Genomic DNA, 19,854 nt, shown 5'->3' with positions numbered 1-19,854 from the left:
GGGGCATAAAACTTTGGGCAGGGCAGATCAATAGGAAACAAGAAACATTTCAGTCTATATTATATATCTGTTCAAAGTGATATCTATACAACACAAACATACATTCTCTCCACAGATTAATTAATATGAATAACTCTTATCAACATCGTCACTGGTTTCAGGTTTCTATTCGTCACCGATGTCTTGGTGGATTCTTCAAGTTGTGGATTTATTATCTATAACTCTCTTTTTTAATCATTTACACATCAATTCATTGTAGTGAACATCTAACCCCACCTTTCCCCTCATCCCTCCCCCACCCCACCCGTTAACTTTGCAGCCAGGAGTGTCACATTGTGGGTTGGTTGCAGGCGACCCACTGTTGGTTCACTCCGACTCGTCCTGTGAAGGAAAGACAAAAAAAAAATTCCGATTAAATAAATAAAAAAAAAGCTGCTGGCTTTTTTCAAATGACCTTCATTCACCGACGAGTCTTTTTGAAAAAGCAACATTAACCTCGAGTTTAATGTTTTGTGTCAGTGACTAAAAACTAATCCTCATCCTGGAGAAACCAGAAACAAAAATATAATATTTAATCTTTTAAAATTTACAGTCAAATCCCTAAAAATAGCGAAAGAAAATTAAACGAGGATGACATCTTAGTCCCCCTATAGAGCCCCAAACATTTCACAACATTCCTACGCATGAATATGAAGCTTTACCTTCATGATTGTTTGATCAAATTCATTCAATAAATGCACAGCAGATGAGCACAGTATTAGCTCACATATTTAAAGATGTGAAAAAACATTCTGATAGAGGTCCTTGGGTTTGGTTAATTGGCAAAACTGCAGTTCCATTAATGGCCACTTGAGGCAGACTCCAAAAATCAACCAATCCCCAGAGACTGCTGTGTTAAAGTGTCCGGCTTCACAACAATAAAATAAAAATAAAGTAAAAATCATGTTTAGAGCCTGGTACAAAGCCTGAGCATTCATTAAATATATTTTTGGATATTGTGATAGAACAGTGGGGAGCAGACAGGAAATCTAGGAGAAAAATGAGGGGGAAGATGAACAGTAAGTGGCCTTTAGGTGGATTCCACTCTGGACCTTTGTATTAGCCTTATGGCGTATGGGTTACCTATTCAACCTGGTAAACTAAACTGGGACCCTCTTGTATTTTTAATTAAACTGAGAAATATGATGGCTCGATGTGAGGGATGTGCCATCAAGAGGTTTGCTCTTCAGTTTTGGTGAGTGAAATTCTAGTGTTTTATTAGCCTGTTAATAATTGGAAGATATCTGTGTGCATGCTTTGCACCTAGCTGGTATCGTGATACTCCAACCTCAGTTTTAAATATGGAAACTTCTGACTCCAAGAAACAGAGATTCTAGGGACCAACATACTAAAAGTGATGCTCCAAATTGAACTTTCAACTTAAATACAGCAAGGAGGCACTTGACAAAGCCTCCAAAATCTCACCTTCTTCCTGTCAGCTCACATCTGGTTGGAGAAGGAGGTGGGCGCCCCCTGCTGGCCATAGCCCTGACCATACTGCGCTTCCTGGATGACAAATAAATAAATAAATAAATAAATACATAGGATGAATTCAGCCTGCAATTCAGTTTTCTTGATTAATGATCACTTATAAAATGTCAGACTCAGAGACTAAAATTCAATCTACAATCATGGGCAGCAAATTGTTTCTGTTTTAAACAATTATCATATACATTAATTATCACATATAATGTAATTAACTGACCAATCATCTGAATAGCAGATGTTACAGATGTCTGCTCTGATCAAACAGGTCATCAGGAGATGAATTATGTTTCAACCAAAATCACATCACCGAGTCACAAAGCTTCAGCTAAGCTCTTCCCTTGAGGTTCCAGGTTTGACGTTACCAGCATCATCAGTGCGTCTGCTCACCTGGTTGTATCCCTGCTGGCTGTAGTCAGGTTGGTAGCCTCCCTGGTTGCTGGCATACGGGTCTTGCTCATAGGCTCCCTGCTGGGCGTAGGCATCAGGTGCGGCAGGCTTGGCCTGAGGAGGCGGAGCCCGCATGAAGGGAGCAATGATGCCCGTCTCCTTAAAGACGAACCAGAGGTTGCCAACCCACAGGACCAGGTTAATGAAACCAAATGCCTGCAAGAGGAGAGGGTGAGGGTTATCACGTCATTCTCTGTTACTAAATTCAGATTCTGATAGAAGTGCCAAGAGCCGCACTTCCTCCAGTGGCCACTTCTTCAAAACCTAGTCAATCCCAATAGACTCCCATGTTAAAATAGCTTATAACTTTGCAGTTGAATGCATCAATATTTTTTTTATATAGCACCGATTCACAACAGTCACCTCAAGGTGCTTCAAGGCAAAAACCCTACAATATTAGAAACCCCAAAAGACAGACGACCTACTGTGAGCAAGCACTTGGCCACTTGGCAACAGCAGGAAGGAAAAACTCCCTTTTGACAGGAAGAATCCTCTGGCAGAACGATAGAGGGCCACGACAGCTTGGGAGTGAGAAGAGGCATGCAGGACAAAAGACACAAATTCACCTGTTATAGGTGAATGGGGATAACTCCGCCATTTAAAGTGTATTATGGCTTTAAGTTTTGCATTATTGGGGTTGAGGCCTCACTGAGTGACTAAATACAGCAAATACAGTCTTCAGTGCTTTAAGAGGTTCTTTTAGCTCCAAGAACTTCCCAAATCCACCCTCATTTGATAAAGAACTGATTTTCTTTTCTTTTTTTTTAATGCCAGATGCCGTTCCTGTCATGGCCCTGTGCCTCCCCGGCTAGCCCGGTCTGGCTACAAGTGTTTTTGTCTCTTTTGTCCCTTCTCTCTTCCCTCTCGTGCTCTGCACACCACCGGGGCGGAGTTCTCTGTGAGCTCCCGCCCCTGGCTCCCGCACCTGCAAACAATCTCCACTCTGGCTCGGGACTTAAGGAGGTGGCTGGAGGCGCCTCGTCGCTGGATTATTGTGTAACACTTGTTAGTGTCATTACTAATCAAGCTTTCTCTGAGTTTCACTCGTGCCGCTGCTTACCTATTCTCCTTTCCTGTGTCAGACTTCTCGCCAGCCTGAGGATCGCCATTTGGTGAGCTTTAGCCGGAGTACGAGCTAGCCTGAGCGTCCGGGAGAGATTGTACATAGCCCGTGTGTTCCTTCCCTGTGCCTGTGTCCCTGGAGACCCACCTTCCCGTGACCTCCCCCCCCACTTGTATATATTCGCACCTGGTGTCAATTGTTAATAAATTGTGAACCTTTTGAGACGGTCTGCCTTTGAGTCTCTCCTGAGCCTGACAGTTCCTGACAGTCTTCTCAGGGATTCAGGCGAACGTGTTAACCGCTAAACCGTGGAGCCACATTTCAGATGCAGAAATAGTTGTGCCTAAAGGTTTCTACCATCCAAAGTACAAACAATAACTGAAAATGAACTGTCTTCATTAGCTTAAGTTAGCATCTCAGTTAATAAAAGTAAATCATGGAGGCACCTTAAAATTTTTGTATGTAATTTTTTTTATTTTTTAATCTTCACGTATTTAGGTTACAGTAACAGGGAGGAGGGTTGATGGTGAAGATGAAAAGAACAGGATCAAAATCAACATCCTGTCTCACGATCAATCGTCTAAAGCAACCAACAGTGCACAAGATAGGTGAAGAGGAGCCCAGGCAGGGTGGAGCAGGCGGAGACGAGTGTCAGGGGTGATTTGTGACAGAAGGGTAGCAGCAAGAGAGAAAGGGGAGGTTTACAAGATGGTAATCACACCTGGTATACTGTATGGTTTGGAGACAGTGGCACTGACAACAAGACAGGAGGTGGAGCTGGGTGTGACCAAGATTAGAAATGAGTCCATCAGAGGGACGGCTCAGGTCGAGCAGTTTGGAGACAAAGTCAGAGAGGCAAGCTGAGAGGGTTTGGGCATGCACACTGATCGACTGGACACAGGATTTTTAAGATGGAGCTGCTAGGTAGGAGGAAAAGAGGACGACCTCAGAGAAGATGTATGGTTCTAGTGAAAGAGGACATGCAGAGGGTTGATGTGACGGAGCAGGAGGAGGATGCTATGGATAGGGTGAGATGGAGGAAGATAATCCACTAAAGCGAAAGGTAGAAAGGAAGAGGAGGAAAAGAAGGAGCACAACAAAGTGTGAGTGCCCCGTCAGCAGTTACTTTATCAGTACAAAAACAGCCAAGTGTCAAATCTGTCTTTAAGACAGAATTAAACATTTATGTCTGTTTCATTTCTAGTGTGTATTGTTTGTTGTTTTGGCCGTGCCCACCCTGACGCTCATTACCTGTCGAGTTAATAACACGACTAGTCGTTGTAAAGCCGTGGCTGTGTGATTTACTTCTTTGCGTTCTTTTTTTGCTCTCCTTGTGTTGCACTCCGGCTCTAGGCCGGTGTGTAACAGGCGCCGTCACTTTGGAGATGGTCCCGAGAGTCTCTTACCTACTCTGTCATCAGGCGAGTCGTCAGGGTCACACCTTGGCTCATGTGAAAGAAGTCCAGTTTCTTTTTACTCGAGTGCTTAAGACTCTCATGCCCTGGATGACTGAGACCCTACAGACATTTCTCAGTAATATACTGTGCTTTAAAGGGGCCAGTACTGACATTCTAGTGTTGTAGTATCCATGAACTTCTCAGAGTTTCTCCGTCCTATGACAAGACAAGATGTGCCCAGGCCCAGTGAAAATCTTACCACAGAGGTGTTCAATCCAGACATAACCGGGTCGTGGACTTCACGGCAGCTGTTCTCATCCTCTTTACAGGCGGGGATCATAGTGATGACTTCATCCGGGTTGGTCGCAGTCTTTACGTCAGACAGACCTTTGGCCCAGGCTGCCGAACTCACCAGCCACATGAAGGCAAAGACTCCGGTGACTCCCAGGTCCTGAAACGGCACAAAGACAGAGTTAGGCAGGTTTTTCAGAGGTCAACTGGGAAGTTGGGTGGCTGTACTTACAATCAGTGGGCCCTTGTTGTTCTCCTTGTACTTGTCAAAGAAGAAGACGTAAATGCTGAGAGCCGCCGTAGAGTACAGGAAGGCGAAGACGCCGACGGTGACAAAGAATTCGGCCGAGGAGGAGTAGTCACCAACCAGGAAAATCGGTTCTTTATTCTCAGACTTACAGGTGGGGGCGTCAAAATACTCCTGGTGAAGTCTGACAGAGGAGTTTAAAGTTAGTGAAGGTGAAGATAAAGTGGAGTTGGCAAGAAATACAACATTTGGTTCAGACTTTGGTGACCAACAAGAACTAATACACAGTTAATAACTTTAGAGCTCCGACAGTCACACCATCTGGTCAAAACACCCCTCAAAGCTTTGGACCCAGGGGTCCTGCCTGAGGAGCATTTATAAATAAAATTGAGCTGAAAGAAGTTTAAATATTTAAATTTTTATTTAATATTTTTTAGCTTCAGAGTTTATGGCGTCTGTGCGTGTTCTGACCTGAAGGGATACTCAAACTCCACCTCTATTTTCAGGTCGCTCTGCGTCCGGTTCTTGCACTCCACCGCAATCTTGAACATCCCGGAATAACTGCCACAGGTGGAGAAGGCAAAGATGGCGAAGAACTGGGGGAGGAAGAAGGAGGAGCAACAACACATCACAAGCATTACTCGCACCAGTGGTATCCTCCTGTATGTGGCATAGCACAGCATTTTCATCTGACTCCTAAAGTTGTTCCAGGTTCTAATTTCCATTTCCTTTTATTCTGACCAAAATCCAAAACACTGATGTATTCATGGTTTTACACAGAGGTCACTCTTTTTGACTCAACAGACTAGAAAAAAAAAAAATCATGATTATATCACAAAGAGACTAAAGACTTATTTGCCTCCAATAGGAGAAGCTGTGTTTTTGTAGAGGAGGTTATTTAGGTTCATTAGGACAGCAAGACTTAATTAATTTTTTATTAATTAAACCAGCTGTGGCTCAGCTGGTAGAACAGATCAGCTACTGATCGGAAGGTTGGTGGTTCGATCCTTGGCTTCCCCAGTCTGCATGCCAAATATCCTTGGGCAAGATACTAACCCCAAGTTGCCCTCCGATGCGTTCATCGGAGTATTAACGTGTGTGAATGTAGTTTACGTTGCACTTGAGTTTAGAAGTGCTTGTATGAGTGGGTGTGAATGGGTGAATGAGGCATTTTGTATAGAGCGCTTTGAGTACTCCGGGAGAGTAGAAAAGCGCTATATAAGAATCAGTCCATTTACCATTTACCATTTAAATTCAGCACTTGCAGGCAGACTTCTACAATTGCTCAAATATTGCACTGAATTTAGCAACACTAAACTGTTACATGCATTCATAGACTTGCTTTAGGATGAAGAAACTGACATGATTGTGTCACCTGACCTTTGACCTGCAAACAGCATCCTCAGTAAAAACAATTTTCCATGGACGTGACCTTCCTGTGGCTAAAAATCGCTGCTATTTAAAAAATAAAAAAAATGTGTGTGTATATATATATCTATCTATCTATCTCTATATCTATCTCTATATCTATCAGCTGGATAGCGTAGTGGTTAGACTACACGCCTTTGGAGCAGAGGATCGCAAGTTCGACTATGCCCCTATGACCCCCTATGCTAAGCAAGCCTACCGCGGACATGAACGAGACAGATAAATATGAAGGCATGCCGGCTCGGACGTCGCCCGGATCAACAAGGTCCGCGTCAGGTCTTGAGGAACCAGGGCACCCTCACGACAAGTGGGTTACTGGAACAAGAAGGCATCGGTGGGCAAGAGACGAAAATAGGGCATTGTTGGAATGCTACTACGCAAGTAACCCTGGCGGAAGGGGTTACATGAATAGGATGAGGGACCTATCGATTCTTCGATACCCAACATCCACAATGACGGCGAAACAGCCACAACCCTCCATGGAGAAGGAGGCTAGAGGGCAAGATCAAAGTAGCACGAAGGGAGGTTAGCCAACTAACGGAGTTGCAGAAAATGCACGACAAAGAAGGTGCATAAGAAATACAGCAAGCTGTCCATACCTGAGGCCTTGGAAACTGCCAAGCAAAGACTCACAGCCTTGGCCAGCCGCTTGAGGAGGTACACCTTCGGCTGAGGAGGTGTACGGAAATTATACAGCAATGACATTGGAATGTCGTTCGGACTGGAGAAGTATAGTCGGATGGTAACAAAGAGAGGGAAGGTAGTCAGAACTGAGGGGATTGAACTACCAGAAGGCAGGAGAATAAACCAGCTGTTCTCCACAGAACCAGCAAAGGTGTACTCTCAGTGGCAAGGGAACAATAAGAGACCACCAAGGCTGGAGACGGAGCAATACTGGAAGAGCATATGGGAGAAGGACGCCACCCATAACGGCAATGCTCAGTGGCTAGTGGATCTGAGGGCAGACCATAGCGACCTCCCTGAACAGGGTCCAGTAACCATCACAGTGGCAGGGCCCGACATGGTTCACGCCTACTGGCTGAAGAAGCTGACTGCACTCCATGAGCGTCTGGCAGCACAAATGAACCAGCTGCTAGTTAACGAGAGACACCTGGAATGGTTAACCGAAGGTCGGACGGTCCTGATCCCCAAGGACCCCAAGAAGGGACTGGTCCCATCCAACTACCGACCAATAACCTGCCTCAGTACTACATGGAAGCTCCTGTCAGGCATCATATCGGCTAAGATGAACAGGCACATGGGTCAATACATGAGCGGATTGGCAAGAATACAAGAGGCGCAAAACACCAGCTACTGGTAGACAGAACAGTCAGCCGAGACTGCAAGACCAGGCTGACCAACCTGTGCACTGCCTGGATTGATTACAAGAATGGGGATGTGGCGTACAACACTAGAGGCCAACTCCCAAGCCCATAGCACAAGTCACCATCAAGTGCGGGATCTACCAAGGAGATGCTCTGTCCCCACTGCTGTTCTGCATAGGCCTGAACCCCCTCAGTGAGATCATTAACAAGACTGGCTACGGATACCGACTACGGAACGGAGCGGTTGTCAGCCACCTCCTGTACATGGATGACATCAAGCTGTATGCCAAGAGTGAACGAGACATCGATTCACTGATACACACTACCAGGCTATACAGCAATGACATTGGAATGTCATTCGGACTGGAGAAGTGTAGTCGGATGGTAACAAAGAGAGGGAAGGTACTCAGAACTGAGGGGATTGAACTACCAGAAGGCAACATTGCAGACATAGAGGACAGTTACAAGTACCTGGGGATCCCGCAGGCGAATGGGAACCATGAAGAGGCAGCTAGGAAAGCTGCAACCACCAAATACCTGCAGAGGGTCAGGCAAGTCCTGAGGAGTCAGCTGAACGGTAAGAACAAGATCCGGACCATCAACACCTACGCCCTGCCCGTGATCAGGTACCCAGCTGGGGTAATAGGCTGGCCAAAGGAGGAGATAGAAGCCACTGACATAAAGACAAGAAAGCTCCTTACCATACATGGAGGGTTTCACCCCAAGTCCAGCACCCTGAGGCTGCGCTAAGTGGAAGGAAGGGGCCGGGGACTGGTGAGTGTCAGCACCACAGTACAGGATGAGACAACGAACATCCAAGAATACATTGGGAAGATGGCCCCAACTGACCGAGTGCTCAGTGAATACCTCAGGCAGCAGAAACCCAAGAAAGAGGAGGAAGGCGAGGAACCATCATGGAAGGACAGGCCCCTGCACGGTATGTACCACCGGCAGATAGAGGAGGTGGCTGATATCCAGAAATCCTACCAGTGGCTGGACAAAGCTGGACTGAAAGACAGCACAGAGGGCACTAATCATGGCAGCACAAGAACAAGCTCTGAGTACAAGATCCATAGAGGCTGGGGTCTATCACACCAGGCAAGACCCCAGGTGCAGGCTGTGTAAAGATGCCCCAGAGACAATCCAGCACATAACAGCAGAGTGCAAGATGCTAGCAGGCAAGGCATACATGGAACACCATAACCAAGTGGCGGCATAGTGTACAGGAACATCTGTGCGAGTATAACCTGGAAGTCCCAAGGTCAAAATGGGAGATGCCCCAAGGGTGATGGAGAATGACCGAGCTAAGATCCTGTGGGATTTCCAGATACAGATGGACAAAATGGTGGTGGCTAACCAACCGGACATAGTGGTGGTAGACAAAGAGAAGAAGGCGGCCATAGTGATCGATGTAGCGGTTCGAATGACAGCAACATCAGGAAGAAGGAACACGAGAAGCTGGAGAAATACCAAGGGCTCAGAGAAGAGCTCGAGAGGATGTGGAGGGTGAAGGTAACGGTGGTCCCTGTGGTAATCGGAGCACTAGGTGCGGTGACTCCCAAGCTAGGCGAGTGGCTCCAGCAGATCCCGGGAACAACATCGAAGATTTCTGTCCAGAAGAGCACAGTCCTGGGAACAGCTAAGATACTGCGCAGGACCCTCAGGCTCCCAGGCCTCTGGTAGAGGACCCGAGCTTGAAGGATAAACCGCCCGCAGGGGCGAGCTGGGTGATTTTTTTTTTTATGCAGTTCTGCTGAAGCAGAGGAGGTGCTGGCTCCTGCAGGATGACTCATCATCACGTCTATGTTTAGTGACTCTGTGCGAAGCTTTGCATATCAGACAGGAACCGAACCAACAACCGCCTCGGCCTCACAGAGCTGTGCACACCGACTTCGGCGGCCTGATGAAAACAGGCTTCATGTCGAGTCAGCGGGAGGAACTTGGTGACGTTTTTATGTGTGATGTCACCGATTTCCCCACCTGCTTCATTAAGATGTTCGCAGCCTTGCGTGATTTACATGCAGGAAGATCCGGAAGACTTATTTTCATCGTCTTGTATCCAGGAGTCAAAGTTTAAAGTCCTGTATGTATAATATGATGTGGTTTGTAAGGAGGTCTGCAGTTTTTACTAGTTTTTATTTTTTTTAATTTCCAAACCCCTTATAGTCCCCTGACCCCCGACCTTCCAATCATGGGGTGACCACTCTACCTACTGAGCTATCCCTGCCCCTGTGACTGGGGGCAGGGATAGGGATTTAGTGATTGTTCTGCTTTTACCTGCTGATAACTAAAAACCTGACACTCAGCACACCTACTTTGAACCAGGGTAGATATGTTACTGTGCAAAAGAAAGTGCAAAAAACAAAAACAAGTGTGCACATCTAAGAAGAAACAAGCTTGATACCAGACCATTGTCGGAACAAATTGTTGCCAAAAAGGTCCCACTAGTGATCCCGCTTTGCCACTAGTGTCACAACTGGAGTCCCAAAAAGTGTCCCTGCTTTTCTACAGCTGTTGCCACATCTGTAGAGACCAGCTGTGATGCTCTTCTAGCCAACACTCAGACACATGTGTGAGGACCAGCAGTGAGGCTCAAACAGCCGAGTCTTTGATGAACCGCTGCTTCGACTGTCCCCATTTTCCCATAAATTTGCTATAAAACATCCACACAATTATGAAAATTCACACTTGGTCTTCGCAAGGAGGCTGCATGAGCCCACATTCCCACTGCCAAGCAGGGATTGGGCCGTCTGACTGTGACCATCTGCTCAGTCAGTGTGTGGGTGTGCGATATTTAATACCATACATACAGTACTGAGAGCTGAAGCTGTTACATCACTTCCCATCCAGCCTTCGGCATCTCAGTGGAATTTGTGAATAAGCCATTTCCTTGTTCTCTGAAGGTTAAGAAAACCTTTTATGTTTTCAGACTTGTTTTATAGAGTTGATCTGACCATGTAATGCGACATATATATGAAGTTAAGTCAACATTCGCCCTGTCAGTGTGTGAAGGTCAGCCTGGACTGAGATTTAGCAGGGTTTTTTGGGGGGGGGGACGTCCATCTAACTAAACGCTCACATTTAATCTGAGGTATTGAGTCACACTGGCTGAGACCTCCCATGTTTTGTTCCCCATTTCTCTTGGTGAAGCATACAGTGATCTCCACAGACAGCACTTTCAACAGGATCTGTAATCACTGATGAAGCTATCAGTGTCAGAGCTCTCCTACCTGCTAATTAAATCATTAAGACAACCTATCTCAGGGCACCGTGTCTATACTTGTTTTCAATCTTCGCAGATGTCTGTACCTGAGACCCTCTGTTATCAATGTGAGATGTCAAAACTGTTACATACAACACATGAACATCGCTGCTGCTAAAAATATGATCATATTATAAACAAAGAACCACGACCAGGGATTCTTTTGACGAGTCTGGTGTGAAAATTTAAATAAAAGGAGGCTAAGGAGCTTGGGAAGGAAAAGGGTCTGGACTTCTTTAGGTTGCTTGAAGACGTTTCACCTCTCATCCAAGAAGCTTCTTCAGTTCTAGGGTCAAATGGTGGAGAGTCCCAGATTTAAACCCCGTGGGAGTATGCCCCCCAAAGAGGGACAAAAGGACCACCATTTGACCCTAGAACTGAAGAAGCTTCTCGGATGAGAGGTGAAACGTCTTCAAGCAACCTAAAGAAGTCCAGACGCTTTTCTTTCCAAGCTCCTTAGACTACGATGACCTGGATGACTGAGAACCTTCACAGACATAAATAAAAGGAGACGTTTCATATGCTAAAGGTTGTTTTGAGCAGATACTTATATCAGATGATGAAATGACTCCTGAAATTTCACTGAAAATTCATTTTAAGTTTTTCCCCCCACAGTGAACAATCATAAATCAGATCAAACAACCAGGGCTTGTTTCTGCAACTGTAACATAGTTTAAACTATGATACATCCCATGATGCTGAAGCTCACTGAGTTTTTTGTAATGAAAACTTTAATACATCTGAAAATTTCATGTGTATATCTCCTGCACCTATGAAGTTATGAGGTCCCAAAAATGTTTGTAAAAACCCTCCAGACTGAGCTGATGTACGAGGTTTTATCCACAACGAAAAACCAAAAGAAGAGCGAGTTGAGCAGAGCCGTACACTCAACATTAAACAGTTTAACTATTGTTGTAATGAATGAAACCACCAAGTTAAATGTTTAGAAAACACCACATACACCGAAGCACAGGGGAAAAAAACCAAACATTTTAAACCACAACAATCTCCCTACAGCGCCCCCTGCTGTGTGGATGCTGGCATCTACAGTTTATTTCAAAATAAAACCAGAAGGTTAGCTCGTTTATAGTAGGAGCTGAATCATACCTGCAGTTAGTGAACTTTTAGCAGCTTAAAGGCTACAAACACAGTAATAAAACTGATACAGTATCAAATTTGTATGTTTTATTACATGTTTTTTATTACATGTCATGAATGCGTACTTTAAATATTAACATTAAAGCTGGTCAGCTGTTAAACAGAAGAAAATGATTCGTTCATACATGATCATGGATATGTGTGAATTGTGCTTTCATGTATGGTGAACCATTAAACTCTGATGGTGTATGATGTTTCTGATCTTTAAACAGGAACATGAGCTCAGCTCCGGGAGTTATACGTCCTTAAAAACTCTGGAGGATACAGGGCATCTGTGCTGTGGTTGCAGGTTTTTGTGGTGCAGCTGTTGGTCTGATGAACTCACCCATTCTAGGACCTTAATGAAGCCCAGAGGAACCTTCAGCACCCTGAACTGACCCTGGGCCACCAGCTGCAGACAGAAAGACACACATTGGTTAATTATGTTCATCGGAGCAGCCTGACGAAAGACGAGCACGCTGATCTCCTGCTGTTCAGGAGCACTTTCACTCAGGGCCAGAACATCATACACAGCAGCATCATTTCTGCTAAATGAAACATTTGGAAGAAAACTTTACAATTTCCCCAAAATATTTCCAAACTTTTTTGTACTTTAAAACCATCCTAGAAAAACAAAAACAAGCAAACCAACATCTACAAAGATGCTAGGTGCAGAGAGGAGGTCAGCGTGGTTTGATGGACTTATTTCTATTAACCATCAACGACATGTTTAGACTTTCTATCGAGAGAAACTTTGAGCTCAACTGTTGTTATCAATAATAATGATTCACTGAGAATATTGGCAACATTAAGAAACATTCCCATCAAACCGAGTCAGCTGACTTAATGAATGATTCAGACTGCAGGTCTAAAATGCAGACAATGGGAGCAGAGAGGAGACCGTCATGATAATCTCATAATGCAATAAATGACAGAATTTATCTGTAAATAACATTTTTGTATGCATGTTATTCTGTTCACAACCATTTAGGGCACAACTTACAGTAAAATACAATTGGATTAAAAAAAAGTAGTTTCTTTATTGCAATAATCTGAACAGTTTTTCTTATGTTGTAGGAGACACATGGAAACCTCAACACACGACAAACCCGTTGTTTGCTGTGTAATAGTCCTTCAGTCTTAATGATCCTTGCATGTGTTTCTGGATGTTCAAATGATTTTCTCACCACTTCATTTCAGCTTTAATGAAAAAAGTTGGACTCATTTTCACTTATTGGGAGAAGATTTGTTGTGTGGGGAAATTTTAAAAATGTCAGAGAACAACTTTGTTCTGATTCCAGAGCGTTTCAGGGACGTTATTATACACGCAGGAATGAGTCAAGAAAAACTGGCAAATGTTTTTGGATTGTTTGAAAAATATTTGGAAGAATTCAATGCAGAAATCTTCAGAATGAACAGAATTGGATGTGAATGACTTAATAGATTTATTATGATTTTTGAGACTTTGATAATTATCCAATTACATGAGAACAAATGCATAAAATTCTTTAAACATTGCAAAAATCATTGCCAGATTATCTGAAATCATCACCTCTTTTTCTGGGAACACTTTCATGTTTATTTGGAACAGCTTTTTGGCAATGACTCATTCACTGCTTTGATTCTTCTTCATTTAAAATGAGTTAAAACAAAAGTTGATCTCTTGGGTGAGCATGTACCTAAAGATGAATTATAATTCGTTCAAAGTCACAATCCTTTCACTCTGAATTGAACTTTAAAATCTTCATTTCAGATTTAAATACATATCGAGCACATCTTGCAAACGGACAGCATCATGCACAGTGTTCAAACAAACAGATCTATTCTTCCTCTCAGATTTCAACCTGCTGCTCGGCTCGTGGGATAGTCAACACTCGCATAAACGTGCCAAGGATAAGGTATTAAACAGGCTTTAGGGATATTATAGTATTATATTCATTACCAAACATAACTGCAGACGCATTTAAGGCTCAATAAAAAAATAAAAACCAGCAAAAAGTTATTTTTTGTAATCAAATACAGTTAATTTCACTTTATAATGGCACTATTTTTACCCAAAATGACTTATTACTTTAAAATGTTCTGTTTAATAATCAAAGTACTTCCAGTAAATTTTTATTTTATTGTATATTGTGACCTTTCAAAATAAAATACCTTGAGACAAGTGTGGTGAACTGGCACTACTTTATATAAAACCAAAAAAGAGATACTAAGCTTATTTTATTAGGACTATAACGCTGTCTCTGAGGTTGGTTATGACAGGCCGCCAATCTGATGCAGGACTCAAATGTTGCAGATAACAGTTTAAAGCAGAATAAAAATGCACAAGATCCTCAACCACAAATAGTAATTAATTAAATGCTGATATTTTAAACTGATTAATACTCAGACGGTGCTGAGGTCGACTCAGACTTCTAGGAGTTTTGCACTGGTCTGCCTGAGCAGGCTCATCTCAGGAGGAGTGATGCCAGAATCTGTTGTTAACGTCCAATAAAACCAGCCAGCAGAGCTGAAATGATTGGTTACTGACAGTGACTCTGACAGTAGGAGGGAACATCGTTCAGTTGTTACCCTTCACAGTTAAACTAGAACTTTAGGGAATAAAGGTATTCCCTTTTCAGTATTTGTTTACATTCAAAAGAAGCTACAGGAACAGTCAGTAAACACATGAATCTCATGGATAACTGACTGACACGCTTCACTGTTAGAGACGGGAATTTGTTCCGTCTCCATTGGTGACGTGCGGTACGGGAAGCTCCACAGAGGACTGAGCCGTCTCCATTCCTGTTCACCTCGTACCTGTGACATCAGAGCTGAATAAACTGATCGGGAAGGCGGGCTCTGTGATTGGCTGCAGAGTGGACACATTTATCCATCAACTGCTGAGGTAGCAGACAAACCACCGATTTAATTTTAAAAATTGATGCACAGCACAGTAATTTAGTCTCCTGGCAATGTGCCACTCTCCACCATGTTGTGAAGTTTTCTGCTTGGCAGTTTGTGCGTTCCTGCTGAAACACCAGCACCAGTTAAACGGCAACTTTAAAATAAAATGGCTTCTCAAACTAGAGTCTGTTCGTGCCACCAGACCAGAATCCCAACCTTTTGCACACCTACAGGTCATAAAATAATTCCCGACTTTGCTTCCCTTCAGGTAAAAACATTTCCATCTTTCATTATTTTACAGACGTTCCCCATCCAACACAGACCACAGATCAGTGTTCCCAAAGGCTGTGGCACATGGGTGAGCCTCGGGACTGTGTCAGACATTACAACATCTGTATAAAATATTGGCAACCACCAGTGCTACCCCTCAGCCTCCTAATAGACACAGCTACGGTACCAATTTCAAAATCCTACGTGGCCTTGCTCTCAAGTTTTCACAATATTTTCAGAAGCTTACTCTGACCTTAAGGTTGAGGTCACTGAGACTCGAACTCATGAATGGTTGTTAGTAAATGGGCTACTATGTTGCCTCGTCCTCGAGTTATTGCATTCACAAACTTAGGTTTCCACGCTGCTCGCCTGTCAGCGAGACGGCAACGCCCCATCAGCCTTTTATGGCCGAGGGGTAAAAAGGTCACAAGCTCAGAGGAGGATAATCAGATACTGCAGCCATGCAATCTGCAGTGCCTTCATCTGACCATGTAATCAAGAGGAGAGCTGAAAATATTCCAGATATGATATGAAAACCATTTCCCATAAATATGAAATGAGCCTCAAAATTTTGGACAACGTGCTTGAAAACCACCTCCACAAACAATACTGCACTCCTTTAAGATCTAAAATAGACTGTGCAGGATCATAGCCACGGGTTTTTGGACTCATTTGTAGCCATCTGGTTTCAGATGGAAAGTGTTTGCTTTCTAGGATGTGGTTAACAATGCGCAAAGCTATTTTATTTTATTTTTTCCAACCTCAAAACAAGATATTTTGTGTCAAAAACAATTGTGAAAATGGTGAACATACACATCCTTCAGCCTTTACCCTTCCTCACCTGGAGACATTCTTCTTCTTCTTCTGAAGCACGTCACAGCACGCTGAAAAAAGACTAGTGTACTGCTAGGCTGTTAAATTTAATGCACTAGGAGTACGAATGTGTTTTTAAACCACCATCATGTCAAACATGCTGTGATGGGCCCGGAAGGTAACTCTGCTTTACTGGCAACAAAAGAAAAAAAAAAAAAAAAGGAACATCAGCTAGAAATGTGTGAAACTGGACATCTGTACAAGCTGCTGTGGTCTGTAATAAAAAGCATTTCTGAGCCCCTGAGTTTTTATTTTGTGCATTGTGTGAATATTAAAACATTAAAGGGGACCCGTTTTTTTCCTCATGTCCAACGCCATATTTTTATTGGTGGACACTAGTAGAGTGACTGTGCAAGATTCACAGTTTACAATGGTCCTTTTATGAGAAACAATCCAGCTTTATGTGTCTCCCCTTTGACCAAAACAGAATATTTGGGCCTCTGTGCTGGCAGCCAGAGCAGACCGTATCAGGGATTTCCCCTCTTTATGATACAAACAAGCCAAGAGCAGAAAAAAAAAGCCCTCACACCAAGCTTCTCCTTCACAGAGATCATCACATATGCTCAGCTTTGGCCATATTTAATCTGACCACCCAGGAGTGTAACATTTATATATGAAAGAATCAGGAAAAGCAAATGTGTCAGTTATATTTTTACATTAAAATATATTCTGGGAACAGAAATAGAGGATTTTCTGGTTTTAATTGGTTCGTTTTAGCCACCACGAGTCCATAAAAAATATTAAAGACGAAACGAGCAGCAACATCTGTAACACTTGTAAAAATGCTGCCCCCTGGTGGTGGACGTTATAATTAAATTCTGCAGAGGGAAACTACAAAAACTGCTTTTAAATGGAGGTATGTAAAAATCTGGAGTTTGTTATGGAGCGTAACACAGTACACTCGGATATGACATCATTAATTAAATGTAAGCGATCAAAGAGGCCGACAGAAGCCAGCTTTGGACTGAAATGAAGTTTGATTGACACAAAATACTTTTCATCAGCTTTCCTGGGCTTTTTTTCTCCTCTGTAGTTTAAAACAGTAAAAATAAAGCGGCTGTGAAACAACAGCTGGATATGAAATATCGGGCTGTGATATAAACTAACGGCGAAGCGATGCTGGCTTGTCTGTCGGTCTCCATCTTAAAAGGTAGCTGATGAAGAAGAGGAGGAGAAGGGGTAGGAGGAAGAGGAGGAGGAGCTGAATCATCTGGGTGAACCCGCTTAGACCCGGGTTAAATAACGCGGATCAGGTAGAAGGAAAACGGCGAGAGAAAAACAGATCCGGGCAGACCCGCAACATCATCAGCATCAGCATCCCGAGCAGAGAGGACGCCCTCCCCCTCCCCCTCCTCCCCCGGCTGCCATTTTACAAGCCCAGACACACACACACACACACGCACGCACACAAACAAACACAAACACATCATTTCATCACGAGCGCACGGGGCTGCTGACATTTTCATGTTTATGCGTTTTTGTTTCGGGCCTCCTGCAGACACCGTGGCGCGAGGATGGAAACCCCAGACAGCAGCTCCTGTTTCCAAACCTCCCGCAGTCCGCCTCACATCCCCCCTCCCCCTCACACACACACACAGTGGCACAAACACACAAACATATGGACCACCATGAAGAACCGAGCCCGGTCCGGAGAGCCTCTCCCCTCCGTCTCTCCCTGTCCTCCTCCCGGGCATCCTCCGCCAGCTGTCGGAGCCGCCTCCTGCGGCCGACACGGAGATGCTTCACCGGGAGGCAAAATGCAAACAGATTCCGAACCGAAACACGAACACAACCCGAACCCACAATTGATCAACCCGCAGCAGACAGGTGAAATTTTTTTTTTTTTAAAAAGGCGGATGCGGAGTGTTTGTACCTGATTTACGACGTCCATCCTGCAGAGTGTCGAGAGGACCGAGAAGATCTGGGAGGGGGGAGGCGTGAGGGGGGCTGAGTGGAGGGGCCGTGACTGTGTCTGAGTCCACGACATCATTTTATTTACTATTAAAAAAACAACAACAAAGAAACATTTCAAATTAAAAAAAAAATTAAATATAAATTTAAAAAATAGAATTTTATTTATTTTATTAAATTAAAAATTTAGCTTTTATTTCTTGGGCGGGAGGGGGGGTAATTGCGTCATCACGGTAGTAGGTGGTGGTGACGTGCTTGTGATCATGTGACCTGATACGTGATGTATAAATGTCATCTGTAACGCACATCTGTATTTTTATAACATTAAATCAAAAACCTCAGCTTGTTCATAATTTGATTTAACAGTTAATTCAAATAAACATTTAATGTTTACACAATTTAGGTACCAATATAGTAACAATACACATTTGTAACAGCCTATAAATATAAGTAGATCTTAATCCTGAATCATTCAGTGGCTTTAATTCAATTTTTGTCAAAGTTTAAAGCCTAAATTCTGACAGACATACGTAATGCAGCGGCATTCATCCTGGTCCCTCTGTGCCTGTGGGAGCACTCATGTACAAATTTTCCAAAATGTATCTCTCTCCTTCTCATACATACACACACACACACACACACACACACATATATACAAACACACACACACACACACGCCCCTATATATGGTTTATCCTTCAAGCTCGGGTCCTCTACCAGAGGCCTGGGAGCTTGAGGTCCCTCTGTAATATCTTAGCTGTTCCCAGGACTGCACTCTTCTGGACAGAGATCTCCGATGTTGTTCCCGGGATCTGCTGGAGCCACTCGCCTAGCTTGTGGAGTCAGCTGCACCTAGGTGCTCCGATTACCAGGGGGACCACCGTTACCTTCACCCTCCACATCCTCTCGAGCTCTTCTCTGAGACCCTTGGTATTTCTCCAGCTTCTCGTGTTCCTTCTTCCTGATATTGCTGTCATTGAACTGCTACGCCGATCACTACACCCGTCTTCTTCTGTTTGTCTACCACCACTATGCCCCCGGTTGGTTAGCCACCACCATTTTGTCCGTCTGCATCTGGAAGTCCCACAGGATCTTAGCTCGGTCATTCTCCATCACCCTTGGGGCATCTCCCATTTTGACCTTGGGACTTCCAGGTTATACTCGGCACAGATGTTCCTGTACACTATGTTCCTGACCCACTTGGTTATGGCGTTCCATGTAGACGCCTTGCCTGCTAGCATCTTGCACCCTGCTGTTATGATGCTGGATTGTCTCTGGGGCATCTTTACACAGCCTGCACCTGGGGTCTTGCCTGGTGTGATAGACCCCAGCCTCTATGGATCTTGTACTCAGAGCTTGTTCTTGTGCTGCCATGATTAGTGCCTCTGTGCTGTCTTTCAGTCCAGCTTTGTCCAGCCACTGGTAGGATTTCTGTATATCAGCCACCTCCTCTATCTGCCGGTGGTACATACCGTGCATCTGGGCCTGTCCTTCCATGATGGTTCCTCGTCTCCCTCCTCTTTCTTGGGTTTCTGCTGCCTGAGGTATTCACTGAGCACACTGTCAGTTGGGGCCATCTTCGTGATGTATTCGTGGATGTTTCTTGTCTCATCCTGGACTGTGGTGCTGACACTCACCAGTCCCGGCCCCCTTCCTTCCGCTTACAGCGTACAACCTCAGGGTGCTAGACTTGGGGTGAAACCCTCCATGCATGCTATCTTCAAAAAGGAGCTTTCTTGTCTTGATGTCAGTGGCTTCTATCTCCTCCTTTGGCCAGCCTATTACCCCAG

General features: G+C 44.1%; 1 protein-coding gene across 1 annotated transcript; it reads right to left on the bottom strand.

Moving 5' to 3' along the window:
- Positions 1-293: 293 nt before the first annotated feature.
- Positions 294-18,085, bottom strand: sypa (synaptophysin a). Its single transcript, XM_031759169.2, has 8 exons — positions 18,027-18,085; positions 12,471-12,536; positions 5,444-5,568; positions 4,958-5,156; positions 4,694-4,885; positions 1,915-2,130; positions 1,465-1,545; positions 294-381 (listed from the first exon to the last, which is right to left on the bottom strand). Exons 1-7 carry the CDS (start codon positions 18,042-18,044, stop codon positions 1,480-1,482), a joined length of 882 nt encoding a protein of 293 aa, XP_031615029.1. The 5' UTR covers positions 18,045-18,085; the 3' UTR covers positions 294-381; positions 1,465-1,479.
- Between the last annotated feature and the right edge of the window lie 1,769 nt (positions 18,086-19,854).

This window comes from Oreochromis aureus, linkage group 20 (genome assembly GCF_013358895.1).
Source record: "Oreochromis aureus strain Israel breed Guangdong linkage group 20, ZZ_aureus, whole genome shotgun sequence".
Taxonomy (NCBI): domain Eukaryota; kingdom Metazoa; phylum Chordata; class Actinopteri; order Cichliformes; family Cichlidae; genus Oreochromis; species Oreochromis aureus.
This window is presented reverse-complemented; position numbering and strand designations above follow the sequence as displayed.